At 39.6% G+C, this 17272-nt stretch overlaps 1 protein-coding gene across 2 annotated transcripts in view; it reads left to right on the top strand.

The window, feature by feature from the left end:
- Nucleotides 1-17272, top strand: part of EYA2 (EYA transcriptional coactivator and phosphatase 2) — a 95275-nt gene that overhangs the window by 41038 nt on the left and 36965 nt on the right. Inside the window, exons 3-6 of one of the 2 annotated variants that reach the window (XM_074156892.1) lie at nt 1726-1770; nt 4655-4703; nt 5319-5461; nt 8098-8214. In XM_074156892.1, the coding sequence (XP_074012993.1) occupies nt 1726-1770; nt 4655-4703; nt 5319-5461; nt 8098-8214 (354 nt within the window). The remainder of the gene's footprint in view (nt 1-1725; nt 1771-4654; nt 4704-5318; nt 5462-8097; nt 8215-17272) is intronic. The other variant, XM_074156893.1, reaches the window with a different exon arrangement.

Below are 17272 nucleotides of genomic sequence, written 5' to 3'. Positions count from 1 at the left end.
TAGGTGCTCCAGTTGTGGCTGAATCCTTTAGTTCAGCAATAGTTTGAATGCAAATGTAATTGAAATGTTTTATATGTAGATACATATCTGTGTATAGTAGGTGCATACATACGCACATGTGCATGTGTATGTTTGCTCCACTGGAATAATTACACATTTTGTGTAGAGCTCGTAGTTTTTATTTGGACCCCATAGAAGAGCCCCAGTGGTGGGATGAACGCGAGTCCAGTGTTTTGGTGGCTGTGTTGCTGCGTTGTGGTGGGGAGCGTGGGGGCTCCCTGGCCCAACAATGTATCATGCAGCCAGAAAACACTTTGCGAAAGCAGCCCCATGCTCTAGTTTGCATCGCTCTGAGATCATGGCTCTCACCTCCGGATGGTTAGTCCTGCTGGCCTCTGGTCTGAAGTTTCACATTTGGCAGGTACCAAGGACAAATTCTTTCAGTGGTTAAGGCTCTGAGGGAAATTTATCTGCTCTTCTCCTCCTCCCCCTCCCTCCCCCCCCCCCCCCCATACTGTTCAAGTGAAGGAAACAGAAGAATGTTAAATCTGCTAAAAAAATTATTGGCAAGTGATGCAGCTGAACTAGTTCTTGCTAGTACAATCCCAGCTATTGTTTGCTGCGGTCAGGATCTGTCAGCCTTCCTGTTGGAGGGGAGTTAGCAAAAGGCACTGGCTATTATGTTTTAGAAGTATGTTTAACCCTTCATTTATAGGCTCTTAGAAGCCAAGGAGATGTTTAGCTTGTGTGTTTGCTAAGGCATTAGAAATTGCATGATTAAATCATGTACATCACAACTGCCTATTTACAAGAGCAGTAGAAGGGATAACAATCTAAAGGAAACATCCTTTTAAACGTATGTGTTTGCAGAAAAGATTAGAGCTAGAAATGATTTTTAAATACATCATTTTGTAAACTTCTTATTGCAGGAACTATTTGTTATTACGCATTATAAATAAGAGCCAAAATAGCACTTGTACTGTTGGAAACCAGTTTGCTAGTGGCAGCTCATGTTGATACATTTCTTATAGAAATATTACGATTATTTTTCTACAGAATGATCCCCTGTGCTACCAAGATTATGCTCTTTCCCTTGAAAATCCTGCTCGTTAATTTGAAGAACAGGAAAATACTTGTGTGTTTGTCAAGTCTCGGACTGCCAGAGCTCTTAATGCAATAAATCCACACAAATGTATGCACTGTAATACACATACAGTTTAAATTTTAGCAAGTCTAGTCACAATACTTACTTATGTAGATGTCCAGCCTGCTATTTTCATGGGTGCTTATCATGAGATGTGCAATTATATCAATATAATTTCCAAATGCACATTTTGCCTGTAGTCCTGCACTTTTGGGTTGAAACACATGTAGGTTTAACTTGCCTTCTTTTGCCAATGACAGTAGCATATTGCATATTCATACACAGTAAATTCCCACTTGGCATTCTTGGCAAACATATTTATTCTGTACTTACCACTTTCAAAAATAAAAAATTTGAAGATGCAGTATTTTTTGAATAGAAAAGAAATTAAACTTATGCTCAAACTGTCTGTTCTGCTGTTTTTCAAATATGAAATGCATTGTGAATTAAATGAATGAAAACTAAAACAGTGTATTTCTTCAATGCAAATCTGTTTGGTAATGAGGAACAGTGTAGCACAGATGGTATAGTTTTTGTTTTCACAATCTAAAAATCTAATTTTCTAAACTGTTTTCTTTTAGGTAAGTCAAAGCAATTTTTTCATAGTGAGTTTGAAGGTGAGTCAGGTAAGCCCAGCTTTAGATTTAAAAACAATCTTTTGTTCTATATCTGTATCTGTAAATGAATGTGTACATTTGTATAATAATATCCTTTGTCAATTTAAAAAAAATTTTTTTTAAACTAAACCTCTCTACCTGTTGCTTGAGAAATAGGTTACTGTTACCCATGTTTTATAGGTAGAGGAGCTAAGGCAGAGTTGCTGGTGGGTTTTACTTTACTAAGGTGTTTCAGGGTTGTAAGAGTGTGAAGAAGGAGTCCTTATGGTCTTGTTTCTGTCAGTGATTAGGGAGATTCTGTTAGCAATTAGATGCACTTGAACACAGAGGCTGTATTTGGTTGAGTTGGTTCTGTTTCTTCTTCATACCCGGAGAGGAGGGAAAGGTCCAGTGTGGTGCTAGGAAAGACATTAAAGTCCAGCACATAGCCTTGTGGACATATGACTCTTGGGGTCTGTTGCTGCACAGAGAGATGTACCCCAGAGAGATGTATGGGTTTTTCTCATAATAATAATAAGCAGCAGTGTCAATGCAGTCTTGGCCAGCTACTCTGAAACCTGCTCCCCCTAGTCATCAGTGCCTTTGTTCCCAGAGCCTCCTTCCCGAAAGCAAAAGTGCTGCAGTAACACTTCTGTGATACTGGACGTGAAAGAGTTGAGAGACTCTTAAAGGTATGTATGGGGCAAGAAAGCGGTCATAGGCAGCTTGCAGGCACTCGGCTGGGTGACAGGGTGCTGGGGAGAGAGCTGAGGGGCTCGGGAATATCACTGAAAAAAGACTGCCTTCAGATGCAGAAAAGAGTTCAGTAAGCACCTGCACAGACACACCTTTATTTTCAATTTTTTATCTATTCTGACCTAATACGTAGTTCTTATTAAACAACTGCAATGATCTTGGAGAAGAAAGTTGTACGTTGATATTAATTTTTGAAATTATTTTGAATGAAGTTATCTCCTAAGATTTCTGAATTTGTGAAAAAGGGCCTCGTTTTTGAAGAAAGTGTGCACTTTAGATGTTTCACTCTTAATCAAATGTTACTCTTTTCTTGGAAATTCATCTCAGTCTTATTAAACTCAGTATTATGTTTCCTAGGAAACTGAGAATTTCTGTATTATTATATACAGTAAACATTATAGAAATTAACATTAAAAAAATCTTGTGATTAGTATTATTATTACATATAGTAGCCATTATACAAATTAACATTCTAAAAAAGAATAATTTCTAGTAATTAATATTTTTAGTTAGAACTCATGCACCTCCATTAAGGTTTTTCTACAAACAAGCGGACAAAGACAAAAATGCATTTTTAAATGAAATTTCATTTTAAAACATATCAGATTAAATGGCTCTGTTCTTAAAAATAGTTTGGTGTAATCTCTATGTTATAAAGTAAAATGATCAAATCGTGTAAAATGTTGTGAAAAAGAGTTGTGTAGGAAAGAACAATTTCAAAACAGTTTACTTGGGAAGGACAAACACTTCGTATGTGAGCATGTTGTATCTTTTTGGACATTCTCTCCAGTTTTGTGGCATAAGAAGTTTCTCAAACCCATAGGACTATTTGTATGTATTTAAACTTCATATGTATTTGCATATTTCATTATATAAAACATGCTTTTAACGTTTAATTCACCAACTTACAAACGGCTGAACAAATGAAGTGGTGCTGTTTTGGACAACTTTGTACATCTACAGCATTGCGGGCACATGCCTGTCAGTGCATGGAACAGTGCTGCAGATGTTCCCTGCCTGGTGGTAGCGATGTGCAGGCATCGGAGGCACTGCAGGAGTCTCCCTTTCCACCCAGCATGTGCACCTGCAGTTGAGGGATCCTCTTCTGCATGAGATGGGGTGATATTTCCTATCCCGTGTAACAAATTACACTAGGGATGCCAGCAGCCAGTGTTGAGGGTGGTGATGCTGCCGTCAGCAGGCAATGTGATGCTTGATGTTCTCCCTGTGTGGAAAAGCTGTGTGCAGTTAATCTGGTGTGTTATTAACGTGGCCAGCAGATAGAGAGGCTGAATCTGTTGTACCTTATGTCATTATTGATGATTGTGAGGGTGTTTTGGTATTTGTAGTGCTGTAATAACATCCAACAGCTCCAGCCAGGAACCGAGAAGCAAAATCTGGATGGCATTATGGAGGCAACCTGTGTAATACTCATGGTGGCATTTAGGTATGATGTTTGCAGTACAACTTGTAGGTTTAGGTTTTAATTTAGGGTTTTTTTAATTTTATTTTAATTAATTAAGCCTAAATTTATCTCAAAATAAAGATGGTGGCATGTTTTTCTTTGGTAGTGTTGCAGGACACAGCTGTTTGGAAGGCATCCTGCACATATAACCTGTGTGATACATTTTCTACTGGTTTAATATTTTCAGTGCTGGCAGGTCAATAAGGTAGGTTATTACAGTTAACTCAAAAAATTCAAGAGTAAGGAGACTTACAATGTTGTATTTTTAATATTTATTCTGATTTGATATATTTTAATGAGCATTGAAGAAACCAAGTCATGATCTAGGAGAGTACCAAAAAAAGCACAAGGGCAAAAAGCGCAGTGCGCTTCAATCACTTCAATAATCACAATAGTTGCTTTTATAGTCTGTAGCATATGAGCCATCCCACCAAAGCCCATCTTAATGATTGATATCAGAGCCATGAGAAGAAACTGGTAGCTCAATCAATCAATATCACCCTCAGTTAAAAACTAAATTTGTATTTGTTGTTAAAGTGGAGACCTACTTCAGTTTGTGAAGATTCACTAAAAACAAATTCTTCTCATTCCTGTATATTTTTCTCAAACCAGCAGCGGTAAAAACAGTAGTATCAGCTTGGCCATAGAACAGAACATGATGAAATTCTAAGACCCTTTAATTGTGTTTTCCAGGCAGCAGCAAAGCAGCACCACAGTGTCCTCTCCATCTGTACTCCACAAAGTGAGTGCTCGTGCCAAGTGCTGTAATTCAAAAACTGTGTTTTGCTGAACAGCCATTTTGTGCAGACTTCTGTCACCTTAAAAACCATTCACCTTAAGCCAAACCACCTGTTCTATTGCATGTCCCTGGCCCAGTGAAGTAACTGGTTCTTAATGTTGTTAGATACAGAGTGAAAGAAGGTTTGAGGTCCTGTGCACTGTACTTTTGTACACCTGGGAATCCAAGCCTTATCAGTTTGAATATTGTTCTGTTTATGAGTGACCACAGAACAATATGTTGAAATGTCAGAGGCTTCCCATGACACTCGCTTGTTTGGCAAACTCAAAATGAAATATGAAAAGTAAGAGTGTTGATTTTATTTTTTTAACTTGCATATATTTTCTGCAGTTTTAAATCCCCATACGTTTGGGTAGCTTAATCTTAATAGCTCATATGAGGAGCTGTAAACTGAAACAAACTTTTGCCCCAGTCTAGTCAGTTCTGAGTTCCCAAAGTATTCACCATCATACTTTGGATATTATTTTATCAAACTGTCTAGAAATGTTCTATGTGTGGTCTAGAAGATCATGAACAGTAACTATTGCCTTAGACCTTCTGTTTTCTTGTTCTGAATAGACATTATCCCCATATAGTGACAGTCCCGTCTTTCCCAACAATGGCAACGTATGGACAGACTCAGTACAGCGCGGGAATCCAGCAGGCTGCTGCATACACTGCCTATCCTCCTCCGGGTCAGCCCTATGGCATTCCCTCCTACAGTGAGTACTCTGACATCATGTTACCTTTGAGGACGCTTTCCTCTTGCTCCTAGAAGAATATATTTGAAGTCTTAAGCTTTAGAATGAAAGGTCATTTCTGTCTTGGCAATGTTCTCTTCTTAGGCTTAGAGGAAAATCTGACTTTGTTAAAAATGTTAGGATTACTTTGAACTATCTTATCAGCTCTTGATATCCGGGGTTATGATCTTACAATTAGGTAAGTTTTCAGCCAGTCAGTAGTTGGATATGAGACAGCACGAAAAACTCAGGTTCAGTAGGATGTGCTACTTAAGAGTAGTAGCTGGTGAGTATTCCCATGGCTCACTGCCAAGACAAAGTCTCTTGCATTAAATATGATATTTAGGTAAACTGCACTTTGCCTTCATTGATTCCTCCTGGACTTTCAACAATACAAGCTACTTTAAGAAAAACTTTTTGTGTGTTACTACAGAAGAACCAAGACACAGAGCAGAATAAGGCATGGATGAAATGACACAAAATACTTTGGTTTTAGAAGGTGGTTCATATTTAAATGGACGATTATTATGTGTAGATGCAGTGAACATCTCTAACCCCAGTCAGCTTTGTTTCCTGCTTTCCTGCACAGCCTCTCCAGCAGCTGTGGGGAGACGGTGCTAGGCAGGAGCAGCTGGGAGATTCAGGCAGGGGACTAATTAACCAGCACTTCTGAGAGGCGGAATGCCTGGTAAACTAAGCGTTAAGGGTCTCCTCAATTTCTGCATGGAAATACTGAGCTCTTAAGGAGCTGGGAAGTTCTTTCCAAAGAGATATTGCTCTTGCTTAGGTACAGCTCTTTAACAGAAAGCTTCAAGCTTCTTAGTCCCTGTGAGTGCTGAGTCTTGCAGCATTAAAATGGCTTCATAGTTCTGTTTCCACTCCTGTTTTCTCTTGTGCTCTTAAACGCCTTGGTTTGCTTGGCAAATACAATATCCCTTCCCAACAAGAAGCTTTCATACAGGCATTGACAAGGCCTTTACTGAAGGGAAATTCAATGCAACAGTCGGGAAGGCCAGGGAAATGGGCTTGGCAGATCCAAAGCTCTACCAGGATGATGAGAGGAATGTTTTGAGACCCTTTCCTGGAGCTACTTGTGTGTTTGCATCAGCTGGCTGGTTTCCAAGGCAAACTCTGAACAGTTGTCCTGTTAAAGCAGGTGAAAGTAGAGCCATTTGCTACTGCCTAGAGTCTTTAGGGCATACATGTGTCAGGCCCACATGCTGCTTATAAATCCTGTGGATGACCTCTTAGCATCCTTGAACAGTGATTTCCCTCCCCCAGCCCATATACCCTCTCTAAGATACTCAACACAGCATATGAAAAACTCCACCTGGCTGACAACCAAGAACAATGAAGCAGTATTGTTTTTAGGCACAAAAATAAAACTGGGCCAGTTTCTAGACAAAACAGAACACTGTGTGGAAATTAATTTGGTGCTAAGTTATTTTGCTGTCTGACAACAATTTTTAGACTTCCAAAAAGGCCCATTCGCTGAAGATTAATTGTAGCTGGGGTAGGTTGAATGCTTGCATGCAGAGTGCTGATGTAATTGAAAAGCATGGGATGTTATGAAAAGCAGCTTCTCTGCGCACACTCGCAAATCCCTTTGCTTCCTCAGCAGTAATGGAGCCGGACGCTTGCACCAACACGTGTTCATTCACTGTCCAAATGAACGTCTTGCATTTCACAATGCAGCATTGTCATCTTGTTGCTAACTTGTACTCAAATTGCATTGCAGTTATTCTCACCTAAAGCTAAAAGTGGTGATTTTTATTAGAGAAAGCATTATCTGCGAGAACTTATTCCCAACCTGAGCAAATGCAGACTTGTTGCTTTTAAGAGTCATTAAGCTAGAAAACAGCATGTTTGGGGAAAGTCGCGTGAATTCAACTTGTCTTTTGGAGGTTTGCCTACAAGTGCTAAAAGATGACAACAGCTTGGGAAGTGTATAAATCCAAGGCCAGAACATCAACAGGGTCTTTGTTTAGTCCCAGCACTCAGGGTGTGTCCAATGGCCATTTCTTGTTTAGTGTAAATAGGCGTGCAAAGGAGGGAAGGATTGTGCCCAAAGGGTTCATAATAAGATGCACCTTTCAGCTGTTTATTTTAATAATACGGCTGTACAATCTCGGCAGCATCTCAGAATAAAATATCAACCCCTTTCACTACCAGCAAAGGTTTCATCTTGCAATGTTTAATTCAGCTATTGCTGTTCCCCCTGTAAGTTGTCAGTTTAATTGCCTGATTTTAGTAATGAAAAGATTTTTGCAGCTTCAGGGCTTACCTATTGTTCCTGAACTGTATGTTATATCTAACTGAATAGATGATAACCCTCCTGTATGACTTGCCAATAAATATTTTGCTACCAAAGCTGAAAATATAATGCAAGTAAAAGATAATTCTGTTGAGAACAGAAGTCTTGAGGTTATTTTGCTGAAGGTCCTGTTGCTTTGTTAATCATTGCTTGCATCTGATAACCGTTCAGAAAGTTCATGAGTCAATGAGTTTAATATGTTAAAATCTAGCTGTAAAACTGTTAATTCCTAAACTTGCTTTTTTACACCTTTATATGACAAACACTCACATTCTGCTCTTGGTTCCTACTCTATGCCCCAAAGGCATCAAAACAGAGGACAGCCTGAGCCATTCCCCAGGACAGAGTGGGTTTCTTAGCTATGGATCCAGCTTCGGTACCCCGACTGCCGGACAAGCACCGTACACATACCAGATGCATGGTGAGTACAGCTTGGTGCCTTGCAGGACGTGCAGTGAGTCAGAATCCTGTACTCCCATATTAGACCCGTTCTTCTTTTGCAATTACAATGAAAAGCTTAGATATAGGCAGTCAGAGTAGGAGGCAGGTCTTCATAGATCTGTTTTGCTCATCAAGGAATTAATTTCTGGCTGAGGCACTGGATTTAGCGCTAGTGTACCTTAGCAAAACTTTACATGTGATCAGTATAATCTATGCTTTTCTGCAGAAACTGTGTTTTCTTTTTTTAATTAATTTTGTGACTGCATATCTGGGATTGTCGTGTTAGTGTGAATTCCTAGATTCTGAGTGGAAGCAAAACAAAGGTGGTTTTACACTTCATGCAAACAGTAATGTTAGTATTATGTTTCTGCCCTATACTGTCCTGAACAAACTGCCCTGTGGTTAAAGTGCTGCATATTCTCTCCACTAATTTTTTTTTTAAAAGCTGACACCTTGGTACTAAAAAAAATTTTTTTTTATTGTTAATACATAAGTAATACCTGCTAAGATACATCTGCCTGTTCTTACTCCCGGAGCACCAACATCATTAATTACCTACAGACTACTCAGGTAAGGTTCAGAAGAGAAGAGCTGAAAGCAGCTGTTTTTTCTCAAGGTTACTGAGCTAAGATTTAGTAAGTTTAGAATAACTGTGTCTCCGTTTGCTTTTTGATATTGTTGGGGGTCTTTTGTAAAACCTCTAGGCAAAATGCCCTTTTGTGTCATTACACTTAGCTGTCCCCCTGGCAAAACCGTCTCTGTCAACTCTCTTAATTCTTCTCCACCCTGAATGTGAAAGGTGGACAGACACATCCACTTTGATTTTAAGTCTGAGAGCAAATAAAATCCTAAGCAGTTATGAAAACTGGGAAAGAAGGTAAAACCCATTTTATTCTAGAAATTATTTAAAAAGCTGAAGACTGAGAGGTGACCCTCTGCTGAGAACTTCACGTGCTAGTTTTGTCAGAGCACGTATCTCTAACACTAAGGTGTTTTTCTGTGGCTTGAATCCCTCATGGGACGTGCTGGAGACACCTGGGTTGAATGTGACACAAAAAATTTTTAAAACCCCATAGACTATGGTTGGGGTTTTTTGTCACCTTGAGTCCTGCAAGCTTCATCTGTCCTACTTCTAACAGGAGTTCAGTTTTGGTCTTCTGTTTTGCACCTTGAATGTATCAATCTTGTCTTGAGATTGTGTTACACTGTCAGCAACACTTCCAACTGTGGCTTTTGCTGCCATGGAAGATCGGTCCATTCCTGTCTAGGTTTCTGTTGTTTTGTTTCCCCAGAACACAGCTCCCACATGTGCTTTGTGTTAGCTTGGAAGAATCTGAGCTGTTTGAGAAGGCAAACTCTTGACTCACATGGGACTGAAGTTTTTAAGATGGCACCTTTGTTCAGTCAAGAAGTTTAGACAAGCAAATTTTGTGCATCAGCACTTGAAAATGTTAACACTTCCAAACAGTAATGACACAACAATGTGTTGTACCAAAGCAGGCTGGGAGGAACTTTATGCATATGTGTATGAGCATGAATGTGCCCAAAGTGCTTTCGGATAATGTTCCCTAGGGCAGTGCTATGATATTAGGTGAAATAACTTTTTTTCAGATATTTATGCCAGGAAGATCATTTCAAACAGCTCACTAAGCCTTTAATGCAAAAGATAACAGAGGGAAACAGTTTCTGCAAGTGGCAGGTGCTTACTCCAAGGCAAAGGGAGCAGGAGTAAATGTGTCTTCCTGTTGTAAACAAGTATTTCCACCATTCTCCTTGCTTGTGAGAGGAACAGTCTGAAGCTCCCTAACCATATGGTTTATTTACCTTGCTGAGTGCTATTGAAAGGTTTGAGTGAGAAGCCAGGAGCCTTCCTGTGCTGAGTGCTACCGAGGAATGTGCACTCTTGTCTTTCCCACGCCACAGCACTTGGGGGTGGGGAGGTGATCGCTCCGTCTCCCTAATGTGAGCAAGCAACTCTCCATGCCACCCAGCTCTGGGACCATTGAGACTTTTGCCAAGCTCACATCAGTCCTTTTGGTCACCCCGTTGCTGACCCAGGCAGGGACTCTGGGCGATGGACTAAATCAGCTGAAAAGGGCAAATTTTTATTTACGTATTTTTATAAAATCAAATATTAGGGGACTTCAGGAGTCAAGCTCTTAACCCCCACTTCAAGGACAAAATGTTGAAAGAGAGATCGACATGCAGGGGATCAGCAAGGAAAGGTATCTCCAGAGGCATGTGCTGCTCAGTTTTGTATTTTAAAGTGAGAGAAAAAATTATTTTCTTAAGCTAAGCTCTGCAAGTATTGTAAAATGGTAATAGATCAAGTACAGCAGTGAAATAACTTTGCTATTGTTTGTTTCCATCGAGAACCAGCTCCAAGAGCAACATAATGAAGACATCTGCAGGTGGGCATGGGTGGTGAGGCTGTGAATCTTGAGCAGATTGTGCGGCCTGTGCGAATCCTCTTCACTGTCCCCTCACTTATGAGTTACATGGTCCAGCCAGCAAATAGGCACCCATCATAGGTGTGTTACACCAATCACCAAGGAATAAATGACCTCTTGGTGACAAATACTTTGTCTCACAGGGCTCTAGAACAAATGTTCTCCTGTAGTAGGTGCCAACGTAGTTGGTGATAGTTTGTTTGCTCTCATGTCTCTTAGGTACCAGCACTAACTCTGGCTGGGATTCATGTGTCGGGTTGCAGCCTCACCTCCCTGATGGCTGTTGTCAGTAACATGGTACTTCTGAAGCCAAATTTTGCTCTTTTAAGTCTGTTCTTTTTCATTACAAACGTAGATGGTGCAGGTGTAATGGGGTAGCTTTCAGCTTTTCATGTTTTAACTGCAATTACCAACTGTGTCCTGGTTCTTGAGCAAGAACAGAATCCACTAAAAAGCAAGAATGAAGAGAGAACATTCTTTTCGTCATAAAGTGTTAAAGAAAAAAAAAATTTACAGCCCTCCAGAAGGGGAAATCTATTTTCATGCTTCCCTAGCATGAAAATAAATGAAATACGGAAGAGTTTATAATCCAAATAGCTAATGCAATGTCTCACACATATACATATACAAAAGATGGGATTGGCAAGTTCCATAGCTCATGAAAATGACATGAAACTATACCACAAAGGTACTATAGACTGAAATAATGATTTTTATTGCCGTGTAACAGTGGATATGATAGTATATCGTCAGACTTTGAGTAACATTCAAATAGACTGAAATCTGGTATTCACTTATTTACTCTGAAGGAGTGACTTTTTTCTCTTTTTTTTAACCAGCGTTGTATATGTCATTATTCATGTCATTATTCTAATTACAAAATTAATTTGTTTCATAAGGAAGATATATGAAATACACATGTGACCAATCTGGGGATGCCACTCATTTTTAGTCATGAATCGGAAGAGGAGGTAACAGCTTGCATTAGATTTTTGTCTTCAAAGTGATAAATTTGTAATGCTGGTAAATAAATGTTACTTCGAGGTCTATGTCATTTCTCAATCAATCCTCATGTAAGTGTACACTTACAGCAACAAATCCCCAAACAACACCCTAGACTAGATATTAGGGTATTGTGCTTCTTAGCACACATTTTTCTAAGTTTACATTTTCTGACAGTTTAGGAGTTCAGTGATTTGCTCAACTTTTGGTAAAATTATTATTCAATCACAGAAATTAAACATTAGACACAAAGATTATATTAAACTTCTGCCCCCAAAAAATTACCATCTTAACTGGCAGTTGAGGAAACTGTTGCTGCTGAGGGTGGAGGAGAAATCTTCAGAATATAAGAAACTTATCATTTAATGAGCTATGTAAAATACAAAGAGAACACTGCGCCAGCATGCTGGCTAACATAGAAAACCATCAGCTATGCAGAGAGAGCAATAGCATTCATCTTATAGAGCATTTCCTGTGGTCGCATGAGCATGTGTTGCCCCTTTATTGCACATCAGGCCATCTCTTCTCAGCTTGTCATTAATTCCTAGACAATGCGTTGCTCTTCAGTTATTATTGCTAAAATGACAGCTGGTATGAAACTATGAAGTTGCACAACAGTTAAAACTGTGGCCAAGGACCACTGTGGATACTGTCGTTGGGCAGGAAAAGATTTGACCACTTTTTTTTTTTTTTAATATCCAAATACATCTACCCACAAAATACTTTTTACATTACAAAGGAAAATTCAGTTATGTAACTGGGATAACTTTCCTTTGCCAAGGATTTGCAAAGCAGTATTGAGTTCAGTACAGGCATAAATTTGGGGCCAAAGACCTACGCAGTGAAACTCTTTGCTACTGCTGAGCATTTGTTTTCTTTGTAGAGTCCATTCTGATTAGCAGTCAAATAATGAATGAATAGAAAGCAGCATTTCTTTTGTACAATGCTGATTTGAAATGGACTAATTATGTATGTTGCTTATGTTTGTGGAGTGAATTGCTTATGAATTGTTCATCTGGCCTGAGACCAAGTAAAATGTGAATATTTAATAAATTGAAATGTTTTCTTATGCTGGAAATATTTTGGCTCTTGTTAATATCTGGATAATCCAGGCTTTTTGTTTTTTTCCAAGAGAAGCCTTAATTTCTTGCAATTGTGTGCCAGTTTGTGTATTACATATTTAATATGAGTCCATAAATATCTGTTTGGCATGAGTAGTTAGCTCTGCATGCATGAATTTTGCAAAGGAAGTAGCATGTTTAATTTTAAACTTGATTCCTTAAGTTCTTAGTGACGAAATGTGCGAGAAGAGGAAATTTCAATCTACACTTGAGAAATGTGGATCCCACTTCGGCATACAGATACTAAGTCCATCTGAAGTCCCAGAAAATAAAGGAGAGCGAGAGCATGTTCTCAACAAACTGTCACTCAGATGCCTTGGATTCATAAAATTAAAACCTCAGTAGAAAAATAGTAGTCTCTTTCAAAAGCTTCTGCTTCACAGCTGGTTTGCATTAGTTGCAGTCTAAAACTGTGGCAGTAAAGCTGTGCTCCACTCTGTGGTGAGTTCAGCAGGGAGAGGACTCTCTTCAGGAGGGGTCTGACCTCACTTTTTACAGTGTAAATACAAGGTTCCTCAGAATAACAGCACGGTCTCCCTTTCAAAGATTTTTAAACACCAGGGGCTGACCATGCTACATTTACTTTGTTTTAAAAAGACCTATCTTACCAGAGAGGGAAGTCAAAGGGAGAGGCAAAGGTGTCGACAGTGATGCACTGTAAGCTGCAACGATCTGTGCTACTGCTACCCAAGGAGAAAGCCCTGCTTTAATTTTTCCCATTTGCTTCTTTTCTTGAGGTTATATCCAGAACTCGTTCTTTGGTCCTTATTAAACAAGGAGGAACTTGGGAAGAGGATATGCTATTGGAAGGAGTAGACACCAGGGTGGATGGTCCTGAAGCTAAGGGACCAAATTTGTGTTTCTAAGAGAGAAACGATCTGACAAATTGTCTGTAACTTCTGCTCTGTCTGGAGTCATCAGGAGTTTATTGTCAATGTTCTTGTCCCTGAGGAACACCAGGGTTTGTGGTAAGGCTTAAAGCTTCTGTGGGGACGCAGGTTCTCATGGCTGAAGAGCCCCCATGGAAGTAATGGAAAATGATGTTAACTGAAGATATGATGGTGGTACAGCCAAAATCAGGAATAATTTCTGAGACAGCATTTACTTTGGAGTTGGATTTTATTTTCATCACTTTTGTAAGATGTAAAAAAAAAAAACCCCAAATGAAAAACAAGCAATAAAACCCAACCATAGGATGGTAACAGCTTGGGAAATTATTAATTTGGCCTTGATTATTCAGCTTATAGTGCAGTTGGCATAAAATATGCTAAAATGTTATAGAAGCTTCACTGAATAATTGATTCGGTATACCAAATAGTATTTTCTTGAAAATATCTAGAAGGCAATAGAAGAGCTAGTGTTAAATTACATATCAAGAAACATCATACCTGCATAATCAAGCGCTTGAAAGTTAGGAAACAGAGATTCATGATGCTGGTGCAGTGTTGGTACTGCTTTCTGTTGTATCTCATTTCCACGCACTGTGTGAGGTAATGCTCTGGTGGAAAAAATAGAATGCAGTCATACGATCAAAGACAGTGATGACGTTTGCAGACAAATAAGGTCTGACCCTGCTTCAGTTAGCACAGACTGTGCAACTCAGGAGTTTCTTAACTGCTGTGCTGGCATTGGATAATGCTCTTGCATGGGCTTTTTTATATGTCATTTGGATGCACTTCCTATTTGTATTGGCAGGGTTTAGACACTGAAACTTCTGCACTACAATACTGTGACCTCTAGAACTATCAGAATACCTGCACTGTCTGAAGAAGAGTCCATTGACAGTTACTAAAGATAAAAAAAGGGGGATATAACCTTATCTTAGTCTGTAACTGGCAGATTAATTGAAGTGGATGAGGCAGTACTAGGGCAAAGATCACTCTGCTTTTGTCCTGTTTCTTACACTTTTCTCTGAGCTTCCCCTGTTGGCCATTGTGGTTTTTTTCCTGGAGGCAATGCAGTGCTGAAGCAGTGCATAGAGGGGCTGGAAAAGTCTTGAGGCTAATGTCTGGCTCTGGAGCGCTCAGTTGAGATTTACCATGGTCCTGAGTAATGGGTCAAAGAATGGAGGCACGGTGCCCAGCTTGCTCTTTTCTTTTCCATTGATATTTAAAGATTCACCTTGCTCAAGGGGAAGGGAATTGCTAAATCAGCAGATGTTATAGGGCTAGTTAGATTTTAATGCTGAACTGGAAACTGGAATCTTGTAGCCACTAAACAGCACAGGAGGTGGCAAATCCAGCTTTCTTTTATCATGTCTTGGTATCTGTCAGTGGAGGATTGCATCCAGGATGAAACTGCAGCTGGTGGAATCTTTAATCGCTGGTGTCCATGGAGTGACCCAAATAAAGTCGTTTTGCTGGTTGTTTTTTTAACAAGGGATTGCACAGAAATAGTCTACATTGTTGTTATAAGGATGTTCACTTTTTGGCCCAAAACATTTCCTTCTGATTTGTTTTTAAAGACTATCCAGTGTGATTTCCGTCTATAGCTGCAGCATCGTTTGATAGAAGTGGTTAGAAGGAACATTTTCTCAAAATATAATAAAATGTAATTGCTTTCCCATGGTTCAGATCCTGAGAGTAAATATAAACCATCCCAGCACTTTCAACACCACTGTTGAGCTGGATTGGGCTATACAGGTGACCAGGCTCAAAAGGATGGTAAAAGCCAGGCCCTTAAAACTGCTCTGGGCATCACTTATTAAAGCCCTTTGAGGCTCTGTGGATTGAGTACTCCCAGAAGCAGGCAGCAGGGGAAGAGTTTTGACTCAGAAAAACTGTGCCATGAAATGTGTTTTATATCACCATTGAAAGTGCCCTCAAACACCTGGTCAGGCCAGCAGGACTGAATGGGTTTGCAGTGGGAGACAAATGGATATATTTTAAATGGGTTGCATGTCTGAGAGTATTATCTGCAGGAGGTGTTCTTATGCTTCTGGGAGCAATGTCCTTTAATAGACACTGCTGATGTCAAGTGCTATAACGTTGCAGAATCATGCTTTTCATCTAGGTTAATATAGTGTGCTCTTCCCTACACTGTCTGAGCCCTTCCAGACAGAAATATAAGACTGTTTTTGGGGAAGGTTTCATTATGCCTAATGGCAAACAGTTGAGCAATATGCTGCAAAGTACATATGGGTTGAGTTTTTCTTCTCCTTTAACAGGTCAGATAGTCTTGAAATACCTCCACAGCTGACAGCCATGCAACATTTTATGAGTTTTCTTGCCCAATAAATGCAGGCAGATGTTGTAGGATTTGGAACCTTACAAGGCACTGGAGTATAGCTGGTGGGAGGTAATTTTGATGAGTGCTTAACCTCTCACTAAAAAAGTAGCAGCTTGGAGAAGGCAATATTTACTGCAGGAAACATTAGCTTGTCAAAGAGCTAAAGCATCGCAAAGAACCTTTCTGAATGACCATGCAAGTCTTCAGCCAGATGTTCTTCCTAGCAGAGAGTAATGCATACTCTGCTGGGAGTTAGACTGAGGCCTTACCTTACATCACTCACAGTCAACATTGTTTCCTGTAGGAAAGCAGCTTGCTGATGTAAGAATACACAAGCCATTATATGCAAGCTTGTAAAATACCATGCAATTCAGCTGAACCCTGTAAGCATTTATTTTAGTAGTGCTAAGTGATCAAATAATCCTTTGAGAGAGCTCTCCCTGGAACCAGCGTGTGATTCATCTACCAGTTAGAGGAACTGCTTGGATCTAAGCTTTGTTGTTCTATTTCAAGCATAATCAGAAGTGCCCATGGAAGCCACCCTATGAACACGCTCATCTCAGTCCAGTGTTCCCTCTTTTGAGTGTTCATGGACTCACAATTGTTGCTGGCTACTCAGAGAGCTGTGATAAATGCTCTGCTGTCCACCTATGTTGAAGCTGGCTATCTCCTCCTCTGATTGTTGAGTATTTCATTGAATACTGGAAGTGCAAACCATCTTTTCTCCTAAATATAGCAGCATATTCTCTTTTGAGGAGTATACAGGAGACTTGGAGAACACCTCCTTGATGTCAGGGCTCCACTGACCTGTGAAATGCAAGAACACAAACCTGATTTTCAAAGCTTGCTGTGGTATTGATCTGAACTATACCACAGGCCTATCTTGTCTCTAATCACATCTCCCGAAGACATCAATAATCCTATGTTGTACTGTGTATTCATAAGCTGAAAGAAAACTTTTTTTAGCAATGCCAGAGCTTAGTTCTGAAGATACTGAAAATAACCATGAATATTCCCTTCTTTTATTTACTTGCTCCTGACTGGAAAGGAGGGGAAGAAATGCAGGCTGTTATTGCAGTGACTAAAAGGCAGAAAGGGAAAAACTGAGAGGAAGAAGCTGGCATGCAAGTTTTTGCAGGAGCACAGTGCAGATCACACACCATTAATATTATCATTGAGCATGGCATAGATTTTAAAATACTTGAATTAAAAAGAGAATGAGGGGAAAATAGCAAAT

Source organism: Numenius arquata, chromosome 12 (genome assembly GCF_964106895.1).
Source record: "Numenius arquata chromosome 12, bNumArq3.hap1.1, whole genome shotgun sequence".
NCBI lineage: Eukaryota > Metazoa > Chordata > Aves > Charadriiformes > Scolopacidae > Numenius > Numenius arquata.
The sequence above is the reverse complement of the archived record's forward strand: the minus strand, read 5'-3'. Positions and strand labels throughout refer to the sequence as shown.